Source organism: Crotalus tigris, unplaced genomic scaffold, assembly GCF_016545835.1.
Source record: "Crotalus tigris isolate CLP2741 ecotype Arizona unplaced genomic scaffold, ASM1654583v1 scf7180000017710.2780689, whole genome shotgun sequence".
Lineage (NCBI taxonomy): Eukaryota > Metazoa > Chordata > Lepidosauria > Squamata > Viperidae > Crotalus > Crotalus tigris.
In genome coordinates, this window is record NW_024096582.1 from 492,723 (window position 1) to 519,045 (window position 26,323).

Here is a 26,323-nt window from a genome sequence, read left to right on the forward strand (position 1 = left end):
TGACTTTACTTTGTTTTGAGAGCTGTGTAGTAGTAAGCTTTAAATCATATATTCCTAATTTGTGAATGATGCCCCTTTTTCGGGAGGTCTAATCTGACCACAGTAATTCATGTGCTCTTTAGTACATATTTATATTATGCATTCTTTAACCTTTAACCTTCTTTCCATAGAAGCTGTTTCAGACAGTTATCTAAATTTTATCTTGATGTTGTGATTTATATTTCTTTTATTTATTATCTATTTTCAAATTTAGAAACCACCCATCTCTCTCATGGAGGGATTCTGGGCAAGTCACAATTTTATATAATATTTGATTTGATTTTCATCTTGTTTTTGAAGTTTGTTTTATGATATTAATTCATGTCATAGACTATGATGTACTAAATATTGTAATCTCAAGCTACAATATAGAATATTGCATATAGATGTGTCATATAGCAATTACAAATAACTAAAATTCTAACCCTAATCTTATTACAGGGGTATTGGAAGAATAAATGAATGGGGGATGAAATGATATTGTTTTTACCATCTTCTATTTGACCAAAAGTTAATTAAAATAAAAAAGGAACTTGAACTATAGGGGGAAAAGATAGAAAGTACAAGATTTATTTTGGGTTAGGGAACTTTCACACAGAACTGTTGCTACTGTTAAAAAAAAGTAGATTTTACTTTATTCTTTTCCCTCAGCCTTGATTTTTGTTAAGGACCATGATTCAATGGTGAAATACTGGCCTTAAAAGATAAGAACTCCCTGTGTGGCAGAGGCTGTAAAAAAGCCATTTTTCCCCAAGAGAATTATAACCATCATTGCACATAGAATTTATTTATTTATTTATTTAAAAGCACTCTGGCTTAGATTATCTTTTGATTCTGCAAAGAGATTGTTACTAGCTGCCCTGCCTTTTGATTAATATTCTACAAATGGGAGTGGGATTCTTTTTTTAATTTTTGTTTTATTTTTCACCATACACCATACACCCAAACAAACTTAAAATACATAAACATAAATCTTTTCTTTTAACAGAACAGTACTATACATTTTAAGCATTCTTTACATCTTCTTTACATTTTATGTACATCAATAATTATGTCTTTTCCTTTCTCTGTTCTAGCCAATTATAACATTTATTCCAAATTTCATAAAATTCTGTCGCCTCCTTGTCTTTTAATTCTAACGTAAGTTTATTCATTTCTGCGCATTCCAAGATTTTGTACATAATCATATCATTTGTGGAAATATTTTCACTCTTCCAATATTGAGCATATGCTATACGAGCTGCAGTCAATATGTATATAATGATATGTTAGAGTTGTTTTTCCATCTTTAAATTTATTATGCCCAAAAGAAATAATTCTGGTTTAAAATCCATTTGTATCTCCGTTATCTCCTGTATCCAATCTCTTATTCGTTCCCAATAATTTTTTGCTTTGGGGCACAGCCACTACATGTGATAAAATGTTCCTTCTCTGATTTTACATTTCCAACACTTCGGGTCTACATTTTTATACATTTTAGCCAATCTCGCCGGTGTTAAATGCCATCTGTAAATCATTTTATATTGATTCTCTCTTTATGCAGTTGATAGCATCAATTTGCAATTTATGTTCCATAATCTTTCCCATTCCTCTAAATTTATATTTTGCCCCACATTTCGTGCCCACGCTATCATTGGCCCCTTCATTATTTCTTCTTTTAACTCTATCTCTAATAGGTATTTATAAATTTTTGATAATAGTTTTCCTTCCTTACATTAGAATTTTATCAAGTTGGTGTGGGGTCTGACTAATTCCATGTTCTTGCCTATCCCTATTATATCTAGATTGAATTTGTAAATACGGCCACCAATCTATGCTATTCTTTGTTCCTCCAACTCTTCTCTTGACTTGAGATTTCGTCGGTTATCCAGTAATTCTTTATATCTAATCATCTTTTTTTTTCTCTAATGTATTGGGATGGATCATTGCCTCCATCGGCGAGAACCAATTTGGAATTTTCCCATAGTGTCTTTTTTTTATTTTTTCCCATATCCCGATCAATGCTCCTCTTATCTGATGTTGCTGGAAATATGTTGATGTTTTCTTCTGTTTCCCCCATAGAAATGCATGCCAACCCGCCTGTAGATCATGTCCTTCTATCATTAGTAACCTTTCATTATCCAAGTTTATCCAGTCTTTAATCCATAATAATCCTGCCGCATAATAATAGATTTCCCATTTAGGGAGTCCAAGACCACCTCTACTCTTACTGTCTTGTAATGTTTTAATATTTATCCTAGCTTTTTTGCCCGCCCAAATAAATTTATTTATTATTTTATCCAATTCTTTAAAAAAAAATTCTCTAATTTTATTGGAATTGTTTGAAATAAATACAATCTTGAAAGAATATTCATTTTAGTCAATGCGATTCTGCCTAATAATGATAATTGGAGATTCCCCCAAGTCACAAGATCTTGTTTTATTTTTAATATCAATTTTGTATAATTGTCTTCTTTTATTGAGGAACACCTTGAAGTTATCCAAATTCCTAAATATTTAATCTTTTTCATTACTTGTAATCCCAAATTCTCTTCCAATTTCCTTTTTTGTTTATCGGTTAAATTTTTTGCTAACATTTTAGTCTTTTCTCTGTTAATTTTTAATCCTGCCACTATTCCAAATTTTTCTATTTCACCCATAAGAATATTTCCTCTCTCTATAGGTTCCTCAATAAAGAAAACCAGGTCATCAGCGAATGCCTGTAACTTATATTCCTCTGCTTTGACCTGTACCCCTTTTATTTCTTTATTTGCTCTAATTTGAACTAATAATACTTCAAGTGTCAAAATAAAAAGTAAAGGTGAAATTGGGCATCTCTGTCTTACCCCTTTGTTTATTTCAAAACTTTTTGTATTCTCTCCATTGACTATCACACTAGCTCTCTGTGTTCTATATATTGCCTTTATTATGTTACTAAATTTCTCACCAAATTTCATATCCTCAATCTGTTGAAACATAAATTGCCAATTGAGGCTATCAAATGCTTTCTGCGCATCTAAAAAAATCAAAGCTGCCTGTTTCCTAAATGTATTTCGTATTACTCTAGGACATTTAACACCATTCTAATACTGTTTCTGATTTGTCTTTGAGGTAAAAAACCATTTTGGTCTGGATGTATTATATTTTGTAAAATTAATTTTAATCTTTCAGCCATTATATTAGTAAAAATTTTGTAATCCGTATTTAGCAGCGAGATTGGCCTGTAGTTTTTAATCTGTTTGGGGTCTGTGCCTTCTTTTGGGATAAGAGTTATGATGGCATCTATCCAGGAGGCTGGTAGATTAGATTTCTCCAACACATCATTATACACCTCTAGTAATATCTTTTCAAAATCTTTGTGGAAGGTTTTATATAGCTCCCCTGGAAGGCCATCCGGTCCTGGGGTCTTATTATTTTTTGGGTTTTGCACCGCCCTTTTTAATTCCATAGCTTTTATTTTCCCATTCAGTACGTCTCTTTGACCTTCTTTTAATTCTGGCAGACCATTAACTTTCAAATATTGTTTAATCTTTTCCCCGTCTATTTCATCTTTTTTATATAATAACTCAAAGTAGGTTTGAATTATTTCTTTCTTTTTATCCATTTTATATTGTAACTCTCCATTTCTATCATAAAGTTCCTGAATTATTTTTCCCTCTTTCTCTTTTTTTAATTTATAAGAGAGCCATCTCCCAGGTTTATTTGCATGTTCAAAAAAATTTTGTTTCGCCAATTTCAATTCTTTAACTCTTTCTTCTTGCTCCATCACATTTAATTTATGTTTGGCTAATGCCATTCCCACTTTAATCGATTCATCCTGGGGCTCTTTTTGTAGTTTGGATTCAAATTTTTTAATCTCTTCCTGAAGTACGTTTTGCCTTTGTCTTTTCTCCCTATTTTTCCTTGCTATATAAGATATTGCTAGCCCCCTTAAATGCAGGATTCTATAGGTTGATGTTATAGGTTGAAACATTTTATATTTCTGAACTTGCTTATCCATCAGCATGGCTTCAAGCAAACAGTCTTGGACAACTGTCGAGGGCATTAATAATAACTGATATTTATTTGAAGAACTGCTGAAATAAACTGGCCCATATAAGAGTCTGATGTTTAAAAAATTGAATCTAGGATAGAAGTTTTCAGTCATACCCCACTGTGACCAAAATAGTTTTGTAGCATTGGCTCCAAAAAGTACCATTGAAGATAATGTTTACGAAATAACTGAATTTGCTGAAGCAAAGCTGTTTTCCATTCTTCTTCAAGCTATTCCCTTCCATCGGAAGTTTTAAATGGAGAGAAAAAGAAATGTGTATATCTGATTGTGTGTAGGTAATCCATGCAGTAAGAGATTGTTTGGCTCTTGTCAGTTCAGAATAAGTTTCCACTATTAGATATTTAAACCCTGCTGTCTGTTGCTGTGTTTGTAAGTTATTTGGAATTGTTTAACATGCACATATTCCCCTACTTATTACAAAATTAGCATTAAATCAGAATATTTTTAAAAGGTGGCTTTCTAAATTAAGGCATCAGATTTCTCATGTATTTTTTCTTTGTTTATTCCAATTGGTGAAGATTGTTCTGACTTGCTTTAGGTTCAGGGTAAGTAAGAAGAAATTGATGGAAGCTTTTGATTTAATTATTAAAATGAATTAGATGTTTATCCCATTCTGGCTAATGAAGTTAAAATGGTATTTTGAACATTTTCTGCAATTCAGAACTGCCTTTGCACAATCTTGTTAAAACCAGCAGAATTTGTTATAGCATTAGTGGTCAGTGAGCTTATACTTTGCTGAAAATATAGCAAAAAAAAGATTTAGAAAAAGGACAGTGGGTTGATGAGTTGCTATCCATGCTTTTCATTAAATTCTTGTAATTAAACTTAGTTTTAATGCTACAAGAAAAAGGCAGCCATAATTAAACATAATATATGTAAATTTTGTATAGCTATTCAAAACTGCCACTTTCTATTCATTATATATGGAGGTAAATCTATCTTCTATTATAATTTTCATATAGGGTTTGTTCATTTTCTTTTTTTTATTGAAAAGTTTTATACAAGTTTTAAACAATATCCCCCCCTAAAATAACCCCCTCCCTACCTCCCTCCCTCCCCCTCTCACTTCCCAGGGCTGGTTACAGGGTTACAGATAAAAAAACAAATTCTAAATAAACTTATCCAATTTATACAAATAATAAAATCGATAATATACTTTAACTCAAATACAAAAAAAAATTAACAATATAAGCATTTCCAAATTAAAAGCTATAAATAATTCATAATCTGCATAATGCATTTTAAACCCATATCATAACCCATATTTACTCTACATATAATTTATCCATCTTCACCTCGCTGAGGTGTATTTTTCTTTTAAATAACCATTCGTCCATAATAAACACAAAATTTTCCCTCCAATATAACCTAACCAACAAACTTACATTCGATAAAATTGGCTCTTTGCTTTTTACCCCTAAGAAAGTCTATTTTTTACCCCTAAGAAAGTCTGTTTTCTTCTGACAGTCATTTTAGATTTACTCTCCTTTTTGCTAATTTTCTTCAGTAATTATGTTCTCCTAGGTTTGTTCTAGATACTACCAAAAATTGATCTGTTTCAATTTTGAAACAGAGTATCATTCTTCTACCGTCACTAAAGATTTTCCTGTTCTCTTTCAGATTTCATATTGTCTAGATATTTTCTGCTAGTAAATTCAAGTTAGCAGAATTTGTAGGCATATTGCACACTCTAATAGCCATATATCTAGATCAAGCATCTCCAACCTTAGCAACTTTAAGACTTCTGAACTTCAACTCCCAGAATTCCTCAGTCAGCCTGTCTGGTTGATGAATTCTGGGAGTTGAAGTCTACAAGACTTAAAATTGCTAAGGTTGGAGACCCCTGATCTAGATCATCTGAAGAAACAAAGATTAATCAAACCTAATAATAAATAAGGTAAATCTTAATATTCTTAATAATAAAAGTAAATCTTAATACTCTTAATACTCTTCCCTAGGTGACTGCTATTATTAATCCAGCACATAGCCAGAGATCAAAATTCATTTTTGTTGGTGCTAATGTAATATCAGTACAATTTTTTATTTAAGCAAGTAGCTTTATAGATTGCTTGCTTAGCAATATAATTATTTCTTTTGTAATAATACATTTATGTTAAGTTTCATTATATGATAAAAATAGGAAACAAAAGTTAGAAAAACAAGAAAGAAAATAATGCCAAAAAAAGAAAATTAATAACTCCTGACATTCATCACTGCAGTAGAGTATAAAAAATAATACAACCTCAGCCTTTTGCTTTACATTTCATAACATTTCAAGCCATTTCTATAATAATAAAACTATTCTAATCATTGAAACCTAAACTCAGTTTCATTTTTTTTCCAGTTTTGAGCAAAAGGTTCAGCAGTGATTTCCACGTAGAAACAAAAATAGATAAATTATTTTCTTTAATTAAAACAAGTCAATTTTGCCATCTTTGCTAACTCCATCACCTTTCCATCTGCTCTTCCATTGTGGGAATCTGTGTGCCCTTTTTGTGTATATAAGATTCTTGTTGTTGTCAGCTTAAAAAGCATTCAGCTGTAGGGAATGCCAGTGGTAAAACAACATTATCTGTGGAGAGGCAAAGAGAAGAAGATTGGTGAAAGCAGAGCTACATCATCATGGCACAAAACCTTGTCTATTTTGTGCATAACACGATCGCTGTCCTTATGTTGTAATTCAGCTGCCTTTTTAAATTGCATTGTTAGATTTCTCCATTCCACCTCATATTGCCTTCTACTCTTTAATGTTGATTACATTAACATCTTTGCTGATTTTCAGATGCTTTCAGTATAGGAATTTGCAGATCAGCTAATAATCAAGCCTGCTTCAGAATGTGATCCATGGTAAACTCGTGTTAGAAAAGCTTTTAAAATGATTATCATGCTGGTTATTCTTAAACATTGTTTATTGCACCAAGATGCAATATTTACAAAAAAATCTGCAGTAAAAGCTATACAGTTGAATTTAAGTGAATGTTGTTAATTAACTGTGACCTATTATTTATCTGGTTGTACAATTGGAAACAATTTTCCATTTAAAGATCACTCAGGTAAGAGAGTGTAATTGTGTTTCCTCCTCCTCTTATTTCTGTTCAGCTAGAGAAATGCATGAACTCATACTTTCATATGTCTTTTTAGGTATATCTTGAAAGATTGCTAACTTATGCAGAGATAGATATTTGTCCATCAAACTGGAAAAGAATTGTGCTTGGTGCAATCCTACTTGCATCCAAAGTTTGGGATGACCAAGCTGTGTGGAATGTGGACTACTGTCAGATCCTGAAAGATATCACAGTTGAAGACATGTGAGTTTATTGTTCAACCCCATGTTTGCTCATTTGTTTGATAACTGATGCAATGGGAAAGTTTCTAAAGAGGCTGAGAAATTTATTTATTAAATCTATTTGCTGCCCATGTCATTTTGAAATGACTCGAGGGGCTTACAACATTAGAAATAAAACAGCCTCTAGACATACAGAGCAGTATGATTAATGAAAGGTAGTTCAGTCTGGGAACAAAGAAAGTTGGGGAACAACAGATTCAAACTTTCAGAGAAATCCCATTTTCATCAGTGGAATGGAATGCAATATTTCATTGGCCAAGTGTGATTGGACACAAGCAATTTGTGTCTGGTGTATAAGCTCTCAGTGTACATAAAAACAACAAGGTAATAAAATCAGTGTACATACAAACATACAAATATGTACATACAAACAACAAGGTAATATAAGCATAAAATACTAATAGGAGAAGATAGTAGAAAAAATGATAAGGATAATAAGAATATAGCCATTCTAGTGCTGCATGGGTAAAATAAATTCCTATCACAGTTTTTGTAAAAGTCTTGATATGGATCTCATTGTATAGATTCTGAAGTCCAAATCTTTTCATTACAACGAGCTATAAATTGAATTAATCATTGTGTTTAAAGCAGTGGTTCTCAACCTTCCCAATGCCGCGACCTCAACCATGTGGTCGTAAGTCGAGGACTACCTGTATTTCCCTGCGGGCGGGGCAAGAGGAGACGCGCATGTTCCGCCTCCTCTCCTGCGGTTGCATGCGGGCCGTCGCCTGGGAGCACCGCGCATGCATGGTACTGCCCCCTGCGCCAGCTGAGGTGTAGCTGGCAAGTGGCAGCGACGGCCCAGCCCGACCACCGGCTGGCCCAGCCCAAGGGAGGTAAGCCACCCGCCGGGCCCCATGCGCGCCAGCAACCCTCCCTGCGCTCACCAGCCTCCTACCTCCCACCCCTGGCCCTCTTTTACTTACTTTTAGTAGTTGCTCAGCAGGGAGGGAAGCTTTCCAAAAAGTTTGCCTTGCAGCACCGTTTGCAGACTGGGACTTTTGGCAAGCTCAGCAGGGCAGAGACAGCCTGGAGAATTCCTATTGGCTTTCAAAAGCCAATAGAATAAGAGGAAATAGCACAGCTAAAGAAAAGGGGGGGAAAATGGCGGACAGCCTTGTTTGGCGACCCCTGTAAAATGGTCGTTCGACCCCAAATGGGGTTGCGACCCATAGGTTGAGAACTGCTGGTTTAAAGGGAGTGTTAGCATGTTGAATTATTTTTGAAGGAATTTCTTTAAATAGTGGCTTATATGGGTAATCCTCAACTTACGACCATAATTGGGAACAGAATTTTTGTTGCTAAACAAGGAAGTTGTTAAGTGAGTCAAGCCAGATTTTATGACCTTTTTTGCCATAGCTGTTAAGCAAATCACTGCGGTTGTTAGATAAATCATGTAGTCATTTAGCGAATCAAATTTCCCACTTTGACCTTGCTTGCCTGGAAGCTGGCTGGAAAGACTTTGAATGAGGATCACATGATCCTAGGATGTTGCAACTGTCATAAATGCATGTCAGTTGTCAAGCACATGAATTTTGATCACGTGATCAAAACTTTGAATGGTAATTAAATTAATTGTCATAAATTGAAGACTACTTGTAAATACAAATACATGAGATAAACAATGTTAGATTCAACCAAATTAGCTGAACCTAGATTCCTTTGGATAAACGAATTATGGTTTAGGTCATAATGAAATAAATTTAACTAACTTAGTTTATGTCTAACATTTCTGATAACTAAACAAATAAAAGCTTGTCAATTCCAGCCAACAATATGTAAGAAAAGGATAGGGTATGTCTCTAGTAAAGAGGGCAATATTCCATAATATTATATGGTTAGTGATTATGAAAGACATTGTTTTCACTTAAACATATAAGGAAGATACACACGAAGTGAAGAAAGACTAACTTTCCAGGAGTTTGCTATAAAAAAAAACCTGTTACATTTTATTTGTTCGATGTTCACTTGGCTCAGCCTCTTGTGACTTGAAATAAATAAAAATTTTGTATTTTTTTCTGTTCTTTATTTCTCAGGAATGAATTGGAGCGCCAGTTCCTTGAGTTGCTGCAGTTCAACATCAACGTTCCCTCAAGTGTTTATGCTAAGTATTATTTTGATTTGCGCTCTTTAGCAGAAGCAAACAACCTGAGTTTTCCTCTAGAACCCCTCAGCAGGGAAAGAGCATGTAAACTTGAGGTGAGACTCATGATCATCTTACCTTTTGAACATTACAGTAAGCCCTCCTTTTATTTTACGCCAATTCCCAAATGCATCAAATTATAATTTTGTTTGTTACCTCCACAAAGTGGTGCTAATTTGCTGCCTTGAGAGTCTTTTCAAAAATTATTATCCATTATTCTCTACTCCAGCCTCATTTCTCAAAGGATGTAGATTTATTGGGAACAGTTTATTGATTCATTCATGTCTTGGATTACTAAGCAGACTGTTTAAAAATGCATCTATAAAGTTTAAGCAACCATGATGTATTCAGGCAGTAGGGTGAAGAGAGTTGGGATTTTCATGACCTGGAGAAAGGAAAGATAGATTTGTTTGATATATTTGCGTCCTACCACTCTTATGGAAGCTCTGCCATTATTGGAGGATGTCCCTGCTCCAATATCTTAGCTACATCTTACTGGATTCCATGCATTTGTGTTACTAGACTATATTTTGGTTCAGGCACCAGAGTCTTGACACATACTTGGATGTGCTGTAATTAGGGCTTTTTTTCTCATAGAATGCCCAGAACGGAGTTCCGGCACCTTTTTGGATGGAACCTTGTAGGGTAGGCAAGGCGGGTTGTATGATGTGTGTGAGTTCCGGCACCTTTTTTTTTTTTTTTTTAAGAAAAAAAGCACTGGCTGTAATAGTAAAGGATCTACTTTGAATCTGGAGGTTTCACTAAATCAGGTAATTGTGTATGTTTGACCCTCTTCATTTTCCATTCTCTTGTAGGCCATATCTCGCTTGTGTGAAGATAAATATAAGGAATTCAGTAAATCTGCAAAGAAACGATCAGTCAGTTCAGACAATCTGGCTGAAGTTAGATGGTCTCCTGCTGTTATCTCCTAACGGTGAAATATGTAATACAAGACTCTAGAAGTACTATTTCTAACACCAACTTTGGGTGGGAGGGTTGGTTTTGGTGATTTTTTTTTATTTTTCTTATTTTTAGATCTGCCTTTACAGTGCCTCCCCTTTTGTGTAGCACACAAGAATAACTATAGGGACTCGTTAAAAAGAACTTTGAAAGAAGATTTTATTTTGTTGTTTATTACAACTCCTCTGCTTTTTGATGGGGAGAAGGCAAATACAAATATGTGCTTAGAGGATGAAACTTCAGAAACCAATACAGGTATCATTAAAGAGGAGGAGGAGGAGAAAGAAGAAAAGGCCCTTAACAGCAGTATGAAAACCAACATCACAAAAGAAAGTTGAAAGAAGCAAATAAGAAAGAAGTTGGGCGTGTTCTGAGATCTTCTTCAATATCTTCTACTGGTTTCGCATACTTTTTTGCTTTTTGATTGAGGTTGCTTTCTCCTCTGTAACAACCATGGAGAAGGCAATACTGTAGTAGCACAACAGGAGCCTCTGATTAGAGAGTCTGTTTCTTTAGCCCTTATACTTGGATATGCTTTTGTTCATAAGCTGTTTTATTAGCTCCCCCCCTTTTAATTCTTATAGATATTGTTGTTTCTTGTGTGCTTTTACTGTATTTTTGGTAAAACTGATTGATAGTGCTGAACCCAAAGTATATAAGATCAGGTGATTGATCATAATTTTATTTTTCCCCTCCCTCCCTTTTTTTTTAATTTATAGCAACCAGTTTCATGATGCTGCCATGAGGTGCATTGTCAGTACTGGTGCTTTGTATTATATGTGGTTGCATGTGCCTTCCTACCTTTTCTCAGATAGGTTTATTTTTTCTTACTGTAAGTTGTTGAAAAGATTCAGGTGACAGCAAAGCTTGGGCCAATGTGCAGACATTGCATTAGGTAGAATAGTTCTTTTGCAAGGTTTTTTTTTTAATCATTTAGAGATTGGATAGAATCAAGTGAGAAAAATGCAATGAAAGAGTGGAGAGTTAGAATCTTCTTTTGTATGGCCCAAATAGTTGACTTTCTTCACTTCCTGGTTCAATGTTGCAAGCAATAGCCTCAAGTTTTTTATATGTTTACTTTAAATGGAAACCAATCTGTTTATATAAAAGAGAAAAAAAATTAAAAAAAAGTTTTTGTTCTGGGATCCATAGAAGAAAAGAGAACTATATGTGTATGTGTCTGCTTAGACATGCACCATCCATACACATGCAGGGGCATGAGTATGTGTGTATAATAAAAACAAGTGTTAGATTTTGGTATAAAAGCAGTTTAAAAATGAGTTTTCCAGTGTATAGGAAATTAAACAAAATGCAAACTGTGAAAAAAATTTTATTGCTTTGTTGATTATTTTTTTAATTTTTTTTTAAAAAACTGGTTCTCATCCTTCCTATCTTTTAATGGGATAAGCAAATCCGTATATATGCAGTACTTGTGCTCTATACAAATAATTGAGTTTGCACATATGAGAAAGGTGCCATGTTATCATAAGAAAAATATAAAGACAACCAACGAGCCAAAATCAGCTTCAGTTTCATGACTTGTGGGATTCACTTGTCATGTTTCCTTCTGCAAAAAACAAACAGGGATGTTTTGATGATGTTGATTTTGCTTTTGGTGTATTGCTTCAGCAAAACAGAGAAAGCATATTTCACCAGGATTTTTTCCCTACATCTCTTTATTATCCCTTGTACTTCATATCTACTAGGCTTTTAACAAGGGCCTTGTTAAGGATAAACATTTATTTCTATATTCCAGAAGTATTCCCATTAATTTCAGTTGCAGCACAAGCATATTGATTTGGATCCCATTAAGCCTTAAAACCATGATTACAGGTAGTTTACTTATAGACAATGAAATACCCTTATTTTCATGAAAGAACACATTCATGTGACTTAATTTTGGAAGAAAGGAACACGTTCCTGACCTCAAAGGCCTGGAATCAAGAAGCTTGAAGCTAAGGACTCTTTGCTCTTTTTTTAATGGATTTTTTTTTAAGTGTCTTAATTTCAGGAAAATAGCAAACAGTGGGAGAAAAGAATTGCCACTTTTAAATTGAAGTGGACTAGATCTACATTGTTAAAAAGAATTGCATTATTGAGATTTTGCAGAACAGTTTTTTCCCAGCAAAAAATAATAATTAGGCAGGTGGATTTAGGGAAAGGGATGACAGAAAGAGAAAAGTTTGCTTTATGTAAAGTTTTCGATGCATTTATTCTAATTTTGTGAAGTTTATTAAGCAACCCTAAAGATTGTATAGTCTGTTTATTGTATGTATGTACATACAGTCTGATACTTAAGATTTCAAGTGGATTCCATAAAACCTTGCTCAGTCTTGTTTAGACTGTTGGATATTGTTTTAGCTTTGTGCAATGGATTCTACCTCTGCATAGGAGAATTTTCAACATTCTTCAACTAGTACTGATTCTGTGATTTAACTTGGTTATGTTTCTTGCACTACAGATTAAAAAAAGAAATATCTTAAATGTGTTTTCTTATTATTAATATTATGTTATAGCAAGCTACATTATTTTTAAAAATTCTTTAAAAATAGAAATTCTTGTCCTAGCTCCTGCCAACCTTGCAGTTTGAAAACATGAAAATGCATATAGATAAATAAATAAATAAATACCACTTCATTGGGAAGGTAACAGTATTTTATGTATCTCAGCATAAAGTCTTGCTGGTCACATGACCATGGAAAATATCTTTTGGATCTGTATCAATTAGTTCTTCCAAGAAAGCAGAACTCTTGAAACTGGCATTGTCTCAAAAGGAACTTTTATTGAGAGTTAATGACAACAGGAAGATAAGGCAGGATCTGAATTTTCCCCACGCGAAACATTGCATTAAAAGTGCCCTTTCAAACCTCTCCTCAATGTCCAACCGGTTGGTTTGATTTAGCCAATTCATAGGTGTTAAATTGTTGTGGGAAACCGGCGATAAGACGCTGTTCTCAAGGCTGTCAGTTCCTCCACGGCTCCACCCCATCCAACTGAAGATAAGGCAGATGGCTGCAGGCACATTCCTCCCTCCTTTCACACCCCAGGAAAGGTACTTCAAAGAGGATAGAATAAAGCAAAGGAAATTATGGGCTCCCCGAACTATCACTCCTCCCTCTTGGCACAAACTTTCCCCCTCCCACCAGAATGGCAGCACTGAAAAAGAAGTGAAATAGAAAGGCCTTGAAAATACATTGAGGGTCTGACATGCCATCCTCCTTAAAATGAGAGCAGGTCCATCTGGAGAAGAGAAAACAATAATAGGAATAAAATAGAAAATATCAATTAGTTTGGTTTGTCAGGATAATGTGCATGAAAACTCTTGAGCAATCTAGGGGCCCTAACGTGCTTCTTATGTACTCATTAATTCTGAGACTGGGGATGGTCTTTGTGGAATAGATACTAATGGGGTAACCAATTCTTGTATGTGTTGAGCTTTCTGCCTATTAAGAGCTCATGGGGGAAAAAAATCATGTCATAAGGTATTGCTCAACAGTAACTTTAATGGCTACAAAAAAACCCCCACATAAAACTATGGTAAGATGTCACAAATCATTGGATAACAGATAACAGAATAAAATTTCCATAGGTTGAAATATGCAGGTTCATATCAAGCTGGCTCTGAGTCCTTCTCCTTCATGGCAAACAAAATTACAATATTTTTGAGTGAATAACTGAAAACATAATCAGACACAGAGAAGCACAGATTCTCCCCATTTCTTTTCTACCTTAGATATTTCTCAACAATCAAAATGGAATAGAGATGGGTAGAGGAAAGGCTGAGGAGTGGGAGAAGGGTTGAATCTCTGAATTTTAAAGTCACGAATTCTTAGGAAAAGTTGCCTGCTGAGGCTCAAAATGTGTACAGAAATTCTACTTTCTTTGTGAGATGATGTCAGCCTTAGCAGGCAGACCAAACATGAAATGCTGCTCAGTAAGCCAATTCTGCTTTGTTGTAAAGCCACATTAACAGAATCTTGCAAATCTGAAAGTTTGATTCTCCTGCTTTATGACCTTTATGACCAGATAATAATTTAGGGAGGGTCCCCCTGAGCCTCTTGCTCCACCCACTAGGCAATTGTGGGCTATGCTCCCAAGGTCATTCCTATATACCATTACAGATGTTCATTCCAGAAAATTATACAATAGGCCTTGTATTTGTGAAGAGTCTGGTGCCACTCTGAATGTACCAATTTTATTAAGGAAATGAAAATAATCTCATTAAAAAGGAAAATAAGAAACAAGGAAAATAACTGAAATAATAAGGAAACAGAAGGAAAATGCCCAAACAATATGCACACACACACAAACACACACACACACACACACACTCACATACACAAAGCTTATTTCAAAGGTCTGTTAGACTTTATAAAAAAGTAGAATTCTACTGCCTTGTATATTTTTAGAAAAAAGGTCCACCTGTTTTCTGGGAAAGGATAACTGCTAATTCATTTTTCATTCTTGCTGATCATTACCAAACACAAATTTACTAGGTATTAAATATTCAGGTTTACTCCCACTGAATGAAGAAGATATAACACTCATATCTGGAACAAATTTATCTTCTTATATTGTATTCTCTGCCTTTCAGTCTTTAACAAGTATTAAAAAGCAGTATTGAACATTGTTTGAATTCTTTTGAGAAAAAAGCAGAGTTTCTGTACAGGCACAGTTCCCATCTTTAGGAAAGACCATTTAGAGCAGTGGTTCTCAACCTTTTTAATGCCGCGACCCCCAACCGGTCATAAGTCGAGGACTAAACCGGTTGTAAGTCGAGGACTAAACCGGTCGTAAGTCAAGGACTACTCAACCGGTCGTAAGTCGAGGTCTTTCCCTGCCCAGGAGCACCGCGCATGCATGGTGCTGCCCCCTGCGCCGGCCAAGCGACTGAGATGGAGCAGGCCGACCACCGGCTGGGCCACCAGCTGGCCCAGCCCAAGGGAGGTAAGGCACCCGCCGGAAAAGGGGGAAAAAATGGTGGACAGACTTGCTTGGCGACCCCCGTGAAATGGTCGATCGACCCCAAATGGGGTCGCGACCCATAGGTTGAGAACCGCTGATTTAGAGAAAAACAGAATTTTATGGCAAGTTGATTTTTTTGGGGCAACCTATTTGTTTACCTTCATCTTTCAATGTTTGACTTTCTGGCAAAAACAAGCTCTGTTAGAATTCCATCCTTCTATCTCTTGACTCCAGAGCTAAAAAACACCAAACAGTTTCTTCACAAAGTTAAGTACCTACCATATGCACTGAACTTGCCTCTTTTTAACAGCACAAATGGAGGTTTTAAATGTATAAAACACTCTTATTTTACGTCTTCCTTTCAATACGTATAAACCGTGCATCATCAACGAATCAGCAAAAATCTATGGAGATTCTTAGTCGTCCAAGTCATGGTTGTCCCAAAGGTGCTTTTTCAAAAGGCAACTGGGCTTTCTTTGTTTTTCCTTGAAAACAGTTTTGAAGACATTTCTTGGATGAGAAGTGAAATGTCTTCAAAGAAAAACAAAGTCCAGTTGCCTTTTGAAATAAACCTTTGGGAAAATCAGCAAAAAGATCATAAGTCGTACTTACAAGAACATGGGATGCTGCTGATAATGTGTCCGTATATACTGTAAATGTGGGCTAGTTCCTGAGCATCTGAAATGCATCCACATGATCATGGCAAATGCTGGTGTTTGGAACTGGATAATAAGTACTTTTAGAGCAGTGGTTCTCAACCTTTTTAATGCCACGACCCCCAACTGGTCGTAAGTCGAGGACTACTCAACCGGTCGTAAGTCGAGGACTACTCAACTGGTGCAGCACCGTTTGCAGAATGGGACTTTTGGCGGGCTCAGCAAGGCAGAGACAGCCTGGACAATTCCTATTGGCTTTTGAAAGCCAATAGAATTAGATTCTATTCAAGAGAGTCTATTCTATTGGCTTTCAAAAGCCAATAGAATAAAAGGGAGTAGGACAGCTAAGGAAAAGGGAAAAAATGGCGGACTGCGTTGTTTGGCGACCCCCGTGAAATGGTCGTTCGATCCCAAATGGGGTCCCGACCCACATGTTGAGAATCACTGTTTTAGAGGTTCCATTGTAACACTGAATGGCTGCTAAGTCACAAGTCAAGCACTGCCGAACTCAGAACCTAGACAAATTAAAACCCTCTCTTTGTTCTTAAAGTTTGGGTTAACCAACATTTGAAGTGTTGGGTCAGGTGATCCAGTTTTTTTAAAAAATTTCAAAATATTTTGATTTAAATTCAGATCACCCATTCTGATCATTCTGGAGATGTCCTGTGTTTCAAGCATCATAAAGTCTGTACTGAGAATTTGAGCTTGAAATACTTCCAGGATAGTTAGAACAACTGGAGCAGAGTATTTCAGGCTCAAATTTGGTGCAGAGTGTTTCAGGCTCAAAATGTTTCAAATCCATAATGTTTTTGCGCATTGCTAATACTGGGCAGGTTAGGTATCATCAAGGTTAGAACCTTTTTTGGGGAAGAAAAGAAGCCATTATGGAAAAGGAAACATGCGGCAACATCCATGAGTTCTGCGTCTCACCGCTTAATCCAAATGGCTTTGGGGAATTGTCTTTCATATCCATTTCAAAGACTTTGACCGATACAGAGACAATATCATCAGGACCTCTGGCAGCTGGTGTTGCTAAATCTTCTTTCCTTGTGATACTCATTTCTCTCACCCAGGCAAAGAAGGCTTGTTCTATTATTTCTTCTCCTCTCAATTTATCTTTCACCGCTGAACTATCCCAGTAATTTTAGGAACCTGGAATGCCCTCAAGAGGGTAAGGAAAGCTGACAATAGCCAGGATAATCCCTGTTGCCTTTTGTCTTTGTGCAGTTGTTAGGGCAGAGGTGAGAGCAACAAATGTCCTTAGCTATGATTTCTAAAAGAAGGTTGGCTCCGCTCTGCAAAGTTGTGTAGCTCTGTTTCATTCCACTCTCTGGCCATCTTTTCAGTGTTTCTCATTTGTTCTCTCTGTTTAGATTTCTGTAGGTTGTGAGAATACAGAGATTTTTGTTACAGATTCAATAACTGGGCAATCACATTTCAGCATGGAGAATTCAGATGCATTCAGTTTTCTCCTCATTGCTCTAAGCTACAATGTGACGATTATAGGTGAGTACATAAGACTACATTATTTATAAGATATATACTTGTGTTTAGCTGTTTAAAGGATTGGTCAGTTAACTTCAACCATTACTTGTTACAATGAAGTTGTCTGAAGGGCAGGGTCTTAATAAGTCATGCATGATAGCTTGTGTTAAACTTGGGTTAACCTAACAGGAATGGTGCAGAATAATGATTGAAATAGCATGGGCTTGATAATATCAATTTTAGAGCTGACTCAAACTTTCTCTTGGAGATGTTCACACATATTTGATATTTTCATACCAAACTCTTATAAGAAATCTGCTGCCCTATTATTAACAATCCCTCCCATTTTTATTCTTCCTTTGTAGGAAAGATTTGGTTAGCAACTGTGATCTTCTTGAGATTTATGGTGATATTCTTAGCAGCCTATCCTCTCTATCAAGATGAGCAAGAACGCTTTATCTGCAACACATTGCAACCAGGATGCTCCAATGTGTGTTATGATCTCTTTGCTCCAATATCACACTTTCGTTTCTGGCTGATTCAGACTTTGTTTGTCCTCCTTCCTTATGTTGTTTTTGGTATCTGTGTATTGCACAGTATGGTCAGGCATGTTGTAAAGGCCTCTTCCTCCCCTTATTCTCCGTTCAAAGAAAGGAAGACCTTAACTGGTTGCAAAATTACAAAGGACTTCAAAAGTACAGCAAGAAAGAATAAAATTGGCAGGAGAAATGAAACGGCTGTCCTGGATTTTTCCAGGGCTTACATGATTCATCTTATTCTGAGAATATTGATAGAGTCTGGCTTTGGAACTGGTCATTACTATCTCTTTGGATTTTTTGTTCCGAAGCATTTTTCATGTGACCGCTTTCCTTGCACAAGTTTTGTTGATTGCTACATCTCAAGGCCAACTGAAAAATCCATCATGATGCTTTTTATTTGGGGACTTGGTGGCTTCTCTTTTCTTCTTAGTCTTGTTGATCTAATCTTTGCTTTGCGAACCAATGGTGTAAGAAATCATAGAAATAAGCTTCTGTTGCAAAAGTTCAACTCAGAAGAGGAAGGTAGTCTTGACCAGCAGCAAGATGACAATATTGCAGGCACTATTCATCATGGAAGCATGGCCATCCCTGATGATGGTGGAAAATGCTTGCTTGCTTGTGAGGCTACAGAGGACTGTCCTTTTCCAGCTACCATGACCCTTCAGCAGACAATTGGCTGTCATCTCAACTGCAATCATAATAAGTTATATATTGAATCTGCCAATCAAGATCTGCTTTTCAATGAAGCTAAACCACAGGAGAGCCCATCTGAGCAATCAAGAAGTGAGCACCAGTCCTACTTTGCCAAAGAACCCTTGGCTTTTAAATCCCAAGAGGTATGCCATCATAGGTCTCATTCATTTGCAAGTTATGACAAGCCCTCAGATCATTATTCTACTCTGAAGAGAAAGACCTCTGATATTCCGTCTGTCTGTGATAGTTCTCCGTGCTCAAAATCCAAAAAATCTGAATGGGTATAGAACGCCAGGAACCAATACAGTAGTTAAAAAAAAAAATCTCACGGATCACAAAATTAAAAGTGTCATCATTACACTTACATTATAATTAAGTGGAATTCTTTAGTTGAAAGAAGAGCTTTTAAAGAGTGTACTTTCATATTAAATGAGCTTTTGGAATGGGGTAAAACAATTACTCTCAGAAACTTGTAGAGATTCTGAGTGACACCAGGGTCACTATTTCTGTTGTTAGTATTTATCAAATGCTATAGAATTTAAGCGGTACATTTCCTCCTCATTATTGGATGAGAAACTGCTTAAATTCATTGCTTTAAAGATGGAAAATAATAGGGTAAAAAAAGAAAATATTGGTGTTCACTTTTGTATCATGGTATGTGTGACTGCTGCAATCATAATCTCACCTTTTATGATATTACTGTCCTGTCATCATGATCTTTGTATGAAGAAAAGGTCCTAGTTGCAACCCTCACTGAAAATACAACACTAAACTACCACTGAAAATCCTGTTCTGTGTGTTCTCACCTTGTAGCGTTATAAATGGGGGGGAGCTCTCTATTTATTGTACTATCCATATATAATCATGGAATAGTTTGCCTTGTTGCATACCAAATCTCCATTTTGAATCCAGAAGATCTGTATGCTAATAGCAGGGTGAAAATTTGGAGAGGATACTGGTCTTCATATTGTATAATTGAGCACACATCTATAATTGAGCACACATCTTTATTTGGTACCTGAAAGAAAGCTTTTTGCAACTGTTGATTTCCAAAAGCTAATTTATCATTCCACAATGTTTACATTTTACATGAAATGTTTTATCTGAGATATTCTCTATATCAGTGTTTCTCATCCTTGGCAATTTTAAGATGCCTGGAATCCAGACATCTGAAAATTGTCAAGATTGACAATCACTGATCTAGAGGTATTAGCCTTCAATTCTAAGCCAAAAGTTACAAAGTATGGGGAGAACAGCAGGATGTGGAAGCTAGTCTAACCCTTAAAATATCATAATCCAAAAATTGAGCCAGACATCTTAAAATCTTCAGTGCTTTATAATATTTTCTATCTTTGGCCTTGAAACAGAAATGACTCAAATGTTTGCAAAATAACAAATAAGTGCAGGCTTAATTATATTGCAAAATGTATTGAAAACAATCTATTTTTTGTTGTTGTTCTCTTTTCAGTTCTGCTACTGAGACATAGCTTTGGGCAATACAGATCCAATTTAATAATGAAACATTTGCTCAGGTGTTCATTGGATGGCATATATAGGGCTTTCTCATTTGTTTCATAGTCATTAGTCAAAAGACATGGAGGATGGAAAGTCTCCTTCTATTATTAAGTTCTTGTATGTACATATTGATGCATTTATCTTAATATGTGGACCGGAGGAGAGAGAGAGTCCCCGACTTACATCCAGTCATGTAGTGCCATTTGAAGTTACAGCAGCACTGAAAAAAAAAAAAAAACCAACTTACAAACAGTCCTTGCAGTTATGAGCATTACAGCATCCTCAGAGTCACATTAAGATTCAGGCACTTGTCAACCAGCATGTATGGTTGGGATGATGGTTGCAGCATCCCATGGCCACATGATTGCCATCTGCAACTTTCCCAGCCAGCTTCTGCAAGCAAAGTCAATGAGGGAAGCAGATTTGCTTAACAATCACTTAATGACTATGGCAGAAAAGATCATACAGGTGGGCACAACTCCCAAAACAACTGCTTTGCTTGGCAATGGAAATTCTTGTCTCAGTTGTGGTTGTAAGTTGAGGACTACCTATACCACAGATTTTACAATCCTCAGGAATTGTAAATGTCCTCCATTAAAGAAGGGGGGTCAACCCAAAGAAAAAAATAGGATCTAAATGCAGACTTGATTTCTATATTTTCCCATATAATTCTGTGATAATTATTTGTTTTTCCCTTTCAAGCAAAGATTATTCAAGTGATATATAATGTACCAGGAAAAGAATTTGCACCCTTTTTAATTTAATTTATAATTTAATTTAATTTAAAATTTAATTCCTAACCCTAAAAGCCTATTTCTAAAATGGAAAATATTGTTAAATTCTACTTTCCCAGAACACACAAAGTACAAACAAAGTGTGTTTAGTGTGATGGCAAAGAATGACTCTTTTTAACCACTTGTCTTGTTCAAAAGCAGGATTTTAAAACCTTTCTAGTCACATTTGTAGAAAGATTGGGGAAATATATGTTGTATATGTTGGTTCTGCCTATGGAATATGCATGGTCTATGCTGTGTGGAATTTTGCTTAATGGTTGAGACGTCATTGCAAGCATGCTAGTTTGAATACTTTCTTCAGCAGTGGCACATTTATTTGCAGAATAAAAAATTGCATTAACGATGTGATCATTATTTTTTAGAAGTGTTTGGCTTATGCTTATATTTGTTCATCATCTTTCATTAGCGATTAAAGTCTGAGTGGCTAATTTTGTTGTTGCTGTTAATTGCGAAGTCGTGTCTGACCCATCGCGACCCCATGGACAATGTTCCTCCAGGTCTTCCTGTCCTCTACCATCTTCTGGAGTCCATTTAAGTTCACACCTACTGCTTCAGTGACTCCATCCGGCCATCTCATTCTCTGTCGTCCCCTTCTTCTATTGCCCTCAATCTTTCCCAGCATTAGGCCCTTCTCCAGTGAGTTCTTCCTTCTCATCAGGTGGCCAAAGTATTTGAGTTTCAACTTCAGGATCTGGCCTTCTAAAGAGCAGTCAGGGTTGATCTCCTCTAGGACTGACCGGTTTGAACGCCTTGCAGTCCAAGGGACTCGCAGGAGTCTTCTCCAGCACCATAGTTCAAAGGCCTCAATTCTTTGGCGCTCAGCCTTTCTTATGGTCCAACTTTCACAGCCATACATTGCAACTGGGAAAACCATGGCCTGGACTATACGCACTTTTGTTGGCAGGGTGATGTCTCTGCTTTTTAGAATGCTGTCTAGATTTGCCATAGCTTTCCTCCCCAGGAGCAAGCGTCTTTTAATTTCTTGGCTGCAGTCCCCATCTGAGGTGATCTTGGAGCCCAGAAAAATAAAATCTGTCACTACCACCATTTCTTCCCCATCTATTTGCCAGGAATTGAGAGGGCCAGATGCCATGATTTTGGTTTTCTTAATGTTGAGTTTCAAGCCAAGTTTTGCACTCTCCTTCTTCATCTGCATCAAGAGGCTCTTTAGTTCCTCTTCACTTTCTGCCATTAGAGTGGTATCGTCTGCATATCTTAGGTTGTTGATATTTCTCCCGGCAATCTTAATTCCAACTTTTGATTCATCTAGCCCTGCCTTTCTCATGATGTGCTCTGCATATAAATTAAATAGGCAGGGCGACAATATACAGCCTTGCCGGACTCCTTTTCCAATTTTGAACCAATCAGTGGTTCCAGTTCTCACTGTTGCTTCTTGGCCCGCATATAGGTTTCTCAAGAGACAAATGAGATGGTCTGGTACTCCCATCTCTTTAAGAACTTGCCACAATTTGTTGTGATCCACACAATCAAAGGCTTTTGCATAGTCAATGAAGCAGAAGTAAATGTTTTTCTGGAACTCCCTAGCTTTCTCCATGATCCAGCGTATGTTGGCAATTTGATCTCTAGTTCCTCTGCCTCTTCGAAATCCTGCCTGTACTTCTGGTAGTTCTCGATCCACATACTGCTGGAGTCTAGCTTGTAGGATTTTAAGCATAACTTTACTAGCATGTGAAATGAGTGCAATGGTGCGATAGTTTGAACATTCTTTGGCATTGCCTTTCTTTGGAATTGGAATGTAAACTGATCATTTCCAATCCTGTGGCCACTGTTGAGTTTTCCAAATTTGCTTGCAAATTGAGTGTAGCACTTTTACTGCATTGTCTTTTAAGATTTTGAATAGCTCAGCTGGAATACTGTCACCTCCACTAGCTTTGTTGTTGCTCAGATTTTCTTAGGCCCATTTCACTTCACATTCTAGGACAGTGGTTCTCAACCTTTTTAATGCCACGACCCCCAACCGGTCATAAGTCGAGGACTACTCAACCGGTCGTAAGTCGAGGACTACTCAACTGGTGCAGCACCGTTTGCAGAATGGGACTTTTGGTGGGCTCAGCAGGGCAGAGACAGCCTGGACAATTCCTATTGGCTTTTGAAAGCCAATAGAATTAGACTCTATTCAAGAGAGTCTATTCTATTGGCTTTCAAAAGCCAATAGAATAAAAGGGAGTAGCACAGCTAAGGAAAAGGGGAAAAAAATGGCGGACTGCGTTGTTTGGCGACCCCCGTGAAATGGTCGTTCGACCCCAAATGGGGTCCCGACCCACAGGTTGAGAACCACTGTTCTAGGATGTCTGGTTCGAGGTCAGTGACCATCTCATTGTGGTTATCTGGGACGTTAAGCTCATTCTTGTATAGTTCTTCTGTGTAGTTTTGCCATCTCTTCTTAATCTCTTCTGCCTCTGTTAGGTCCCTGCCATTTTGGTCCTTTATCATGCCCATCTTTGCATGAAACGTTCCCTTCATATCTCCAATTTTCTTGAAGAGATCTCTGGTCTTCCCTATTCTGTTGTTTTCTTCTATTTCTTTGCACTGTTCATTTAAGAAGGCATTCTTATCTCTTCTAGCTATTCTCTGGAATTCTGCATTCAATTGGGTGTATCTTTCTCTTTCTCCTTTGCCTTTCGCTTCCCTTCTTTCCTCAGCTATTTGCAAAGCTTCCTCAGACAGCCATTTTGCTTTCTTGCATTTCTTTTTCTTTGGGATGGTTTTAGTTGCTACCTCTTGTACAATGTTGCGAACTTCCATCCATAGTTCTTCAGGCACTCTGTCTATCAGATCTAATTCCATAAATCTATTTGTCACCTCTACTGTATATTCATCAGGGATATGATTTAGTTCATACCTGAGTGGCCTAGTGCTTTTCCCTACTTTTTTCAATTTAAGCCTAAATTTTGCAACGAGAAGCTCATGATCTGAGCCACAGTCAGCTCCTGGTCTTGTTTTTACTGACTATATAGAGCTTCTCCATCTTTGGCTGCAGAGCACATAGTCAATCTGATTTCTATGTTGACCGTCTGGTGATGTCCATGTGTAGAGCCGTCTCTTGGGTTGTTGGAAAAGAGTGTTTGTTATGACCATCGTATTCTCTTGACAAAATTCTATTAGCCTGTGCCCTGCTTCATTTTGTACTCCAAGGCCAAACTTGCCTGTTATTCCGGTTATCTTTTGGCTTCCTACCTTAGCATTCCAATCCCCCATGATGATAAGGACATCATTTTTTGGTGTTAATTCTATAAGGTGCTGTAGGGCTTCATAGAACCGGTCAATTTCATCCTCTTCAGCACCAGTGGTTGGGGCATAGATTTGGACTACTGTGATATTGAATGGTTTGCCTTGGATTCGAATTGAGATCATTCTGTCATTTTGGGGATTGTATCCCAGTATTGCTTTTCCTATTCTTTTATTGACTATGAAGGCTACTCCATTTCTTCTGAGGGATTCTTGCCCACAGTAGTATACCTGATGGTCATCTGAGTTAAATTCACCCATTCCTGTCCATTTTAGTTCGCTGATTCCTAAGATGTCGATGTTCAGTCTTGTCATCTCTTTTTTGACTACGTCTAGCTTGCCTTGATTCATGGATCTTACATTCCAGGTTCCTATGGAGAAAAAATCTTTACAGCATCGGACTTTCCTTTCACCACCAGATATATCCACAGCTGAGCGTCCTTTTGGCTTTGGCCCAGTCGCTTCATTCTTTCTGGTGCTACTAGTACTAGCCCTCTGCTCTTCCCCAGTAGCATATTGGACTCATCTTCCAGCATCGTATCTTTTTGCCTTTTAGTACTGTCCATGGGGTTTTCATGGCAAAGATACTGGAGTGGTTCTCCATTTCCTTCTCCAGTGGACCACATTTTGTCAGAACTCTCTGCTATGACCTGTCCATCTTGGGTGGCCCTGCACGGCATAGCTTATAGCTTCATTGAGTTACGCAAGCCCCTTCGCCACGACAAGGCAGTAATCCATAAAGGGGGAGTGGCTAATATACAGCAAGAAATAGTTTCTTTTTTTAGATATATCTTGTCAATAGTTCTGATTCATTTGAGGTGATGGAATATTAAAAATACGCATAATTCACAGATTTTGCAGTTTGATAGAGGAGAATATTTGTAGTTCAGTGTTGAAATTGATGATGGGTAACAAACTGTCTGCAAGAAAATAACCAAACTCAGCACAAAGGATCCTTCATTTTGCAGTTCTCATGGGATATAGGAAAAAAGTAGAGTTTCCAGGAATTCAGCTTGCAGTGAACAATTTTTCACCAAAAGAAACTTCTGTATTATAACTGTGTCATGTTTCAGTGTGCTCATTATGAGATCCTTGTGTAGTATGTGTGTGTGTGTACATGTGTAATTTCATGAAGGATTTTAAAAATCTTTATTAAATAATATTAATATTATTAATATTAAAAATCTAATACAAGCCAAAAAAAGAAGAATAGACAGAAAGGTGCAAAGGAGAAGAAAAAAATCCCAGAAAATAAAAAGGGAAAAGAAAGAAAAGAAACTTGAGTGTTGGAAAAGACGAGAGAATACTATATTATGGGTAACCAGAAAATGAATTATTGAACAAACCGAACCAAACTTCTCACTTGAGGCACAAATGAAGAGGTTCAAACCCTAATATTTTTGTGGGATCCTTAATGCTCACTGAGCTTGGTTGTTCTAGACCAGTGATGGCGAACCTTTTAGAGACCAAGTGCCCAAACCGCAATCCAAAACCCACTTATTTATTGCAAAGTACTAGGGCTGCATCAGCATTGTGGTGCCCTTGGGAAGGGGCAGGGAGGCGCCTCTGAGTTCCGCCTCTGGCATGCAAAACCCGGGGGGCGCAAAAATGGACCACCATGCTGCAAGGCACAAAAACGGGGCAGGGCTAGTGAATATCACACAGGCACTAGCCCTGTCCCATTTGCAGTACGTGCGTGCTCATGACCCCATGTGCACATGGATGCATGTAAAATGCTAGTTGGCCACTTTGCCTCCATTGTGCTGGGTAGGGCTCCTGCTCTGGACAGTGGTGGCGGCCTGATGGACCTGCTGCTGCTGGTGGTGGTGTGCGTGCCAACAGAGAGGGCTCTGAGTGCCGCCTCTGGCACACGTGCCATAGGTTCACCACCACTGTTCTAAACGTT

At 37.0% G+C, this 26,323-nt stretch overlaps 2 protein-coding genes across 7 annotated transcripts in view; both read left to right on the forward strand.

Annotated features, from left to right (window-relative positions):
* Window positions 1-13,005, forward strand: part of CCNY (cyclin Y) — a 110,742-nt gene extending 97,737 nt beyond the window's left edge. For all 6 annotated transcript variants that reach the window (XM_039338576.1, XM_039338571.1, XM_039338572.1 and 3 more), the window contains 3 exons: window positions 7,214-7,380; window positions 9,455-9,617; window positions 10,377-13,005. In XM_039338576.1, the coding sequence (XP_039194510.1) occupies window positions 7,214-7,380; window positions 9,455-9,617; window positions 10,377-10,493 (447 nt within the window). In that variant the 3' untranslated portion in view covers window positions 10,494-13,005. The remainder of the gene's footprint in view (window positions 1-7,213; window positions 7,381-9,454; window positions 9,618-10,376) is intronic.
* A 3,772-nt stretch (window positions 13,006-16,777) lies between these two features.
* LOC120306016 (gap junction delta-4 protein-like) lies at window positions 16,778-21,137 on the forward strand. Its single transcript, XM_039338557.1, has 3 exons — window positions 16,778-17,648; window positions 17,993-18,223; window positions 18,278-21,137. The coding sequence occupies exons 1-3, from the start codon at window positions 17,585-17,587 to the stop codon at window positions 19,144-19,146; spliced, it is 1,164 nt and encodes a 387-aa protein (XP_039194491.1). The 5' UTR covers window positions 16,778-17,584; the 3' UTR covers window positions 19,147-21,137.
* Window positions 21,138-26,323: the final 5,186 nt, after the last annotated feature.

What these genes read in the sequence shown, in the direction of transcription:
- LOC120306016 (XM_039338557.1), top strand. Translation starts at nt 17,585, where the DNA reads ATGGAGAATTCAGATGCATTCAGTTTTCTCCTCATTGCTCTAAGCTAC. An exon ending in CTACAATGTGACGATTATAG is followed by an intron (nt 17,649 to 17,992) that starts GTGAGTACATAA and finishes CTTCCTTTGTAG; the next exon opens with GAAAGATTTGGTTAGCAACT. An exon ending in TGGTATCTGTGTATTGCACA is followed by an intron (nt 18,224 to 18,277) that starts GTATGGTCAGGC and finishes CTCCGTTCAAAG; the next exon opens with AAAGGAAGACCTTAACTGGT.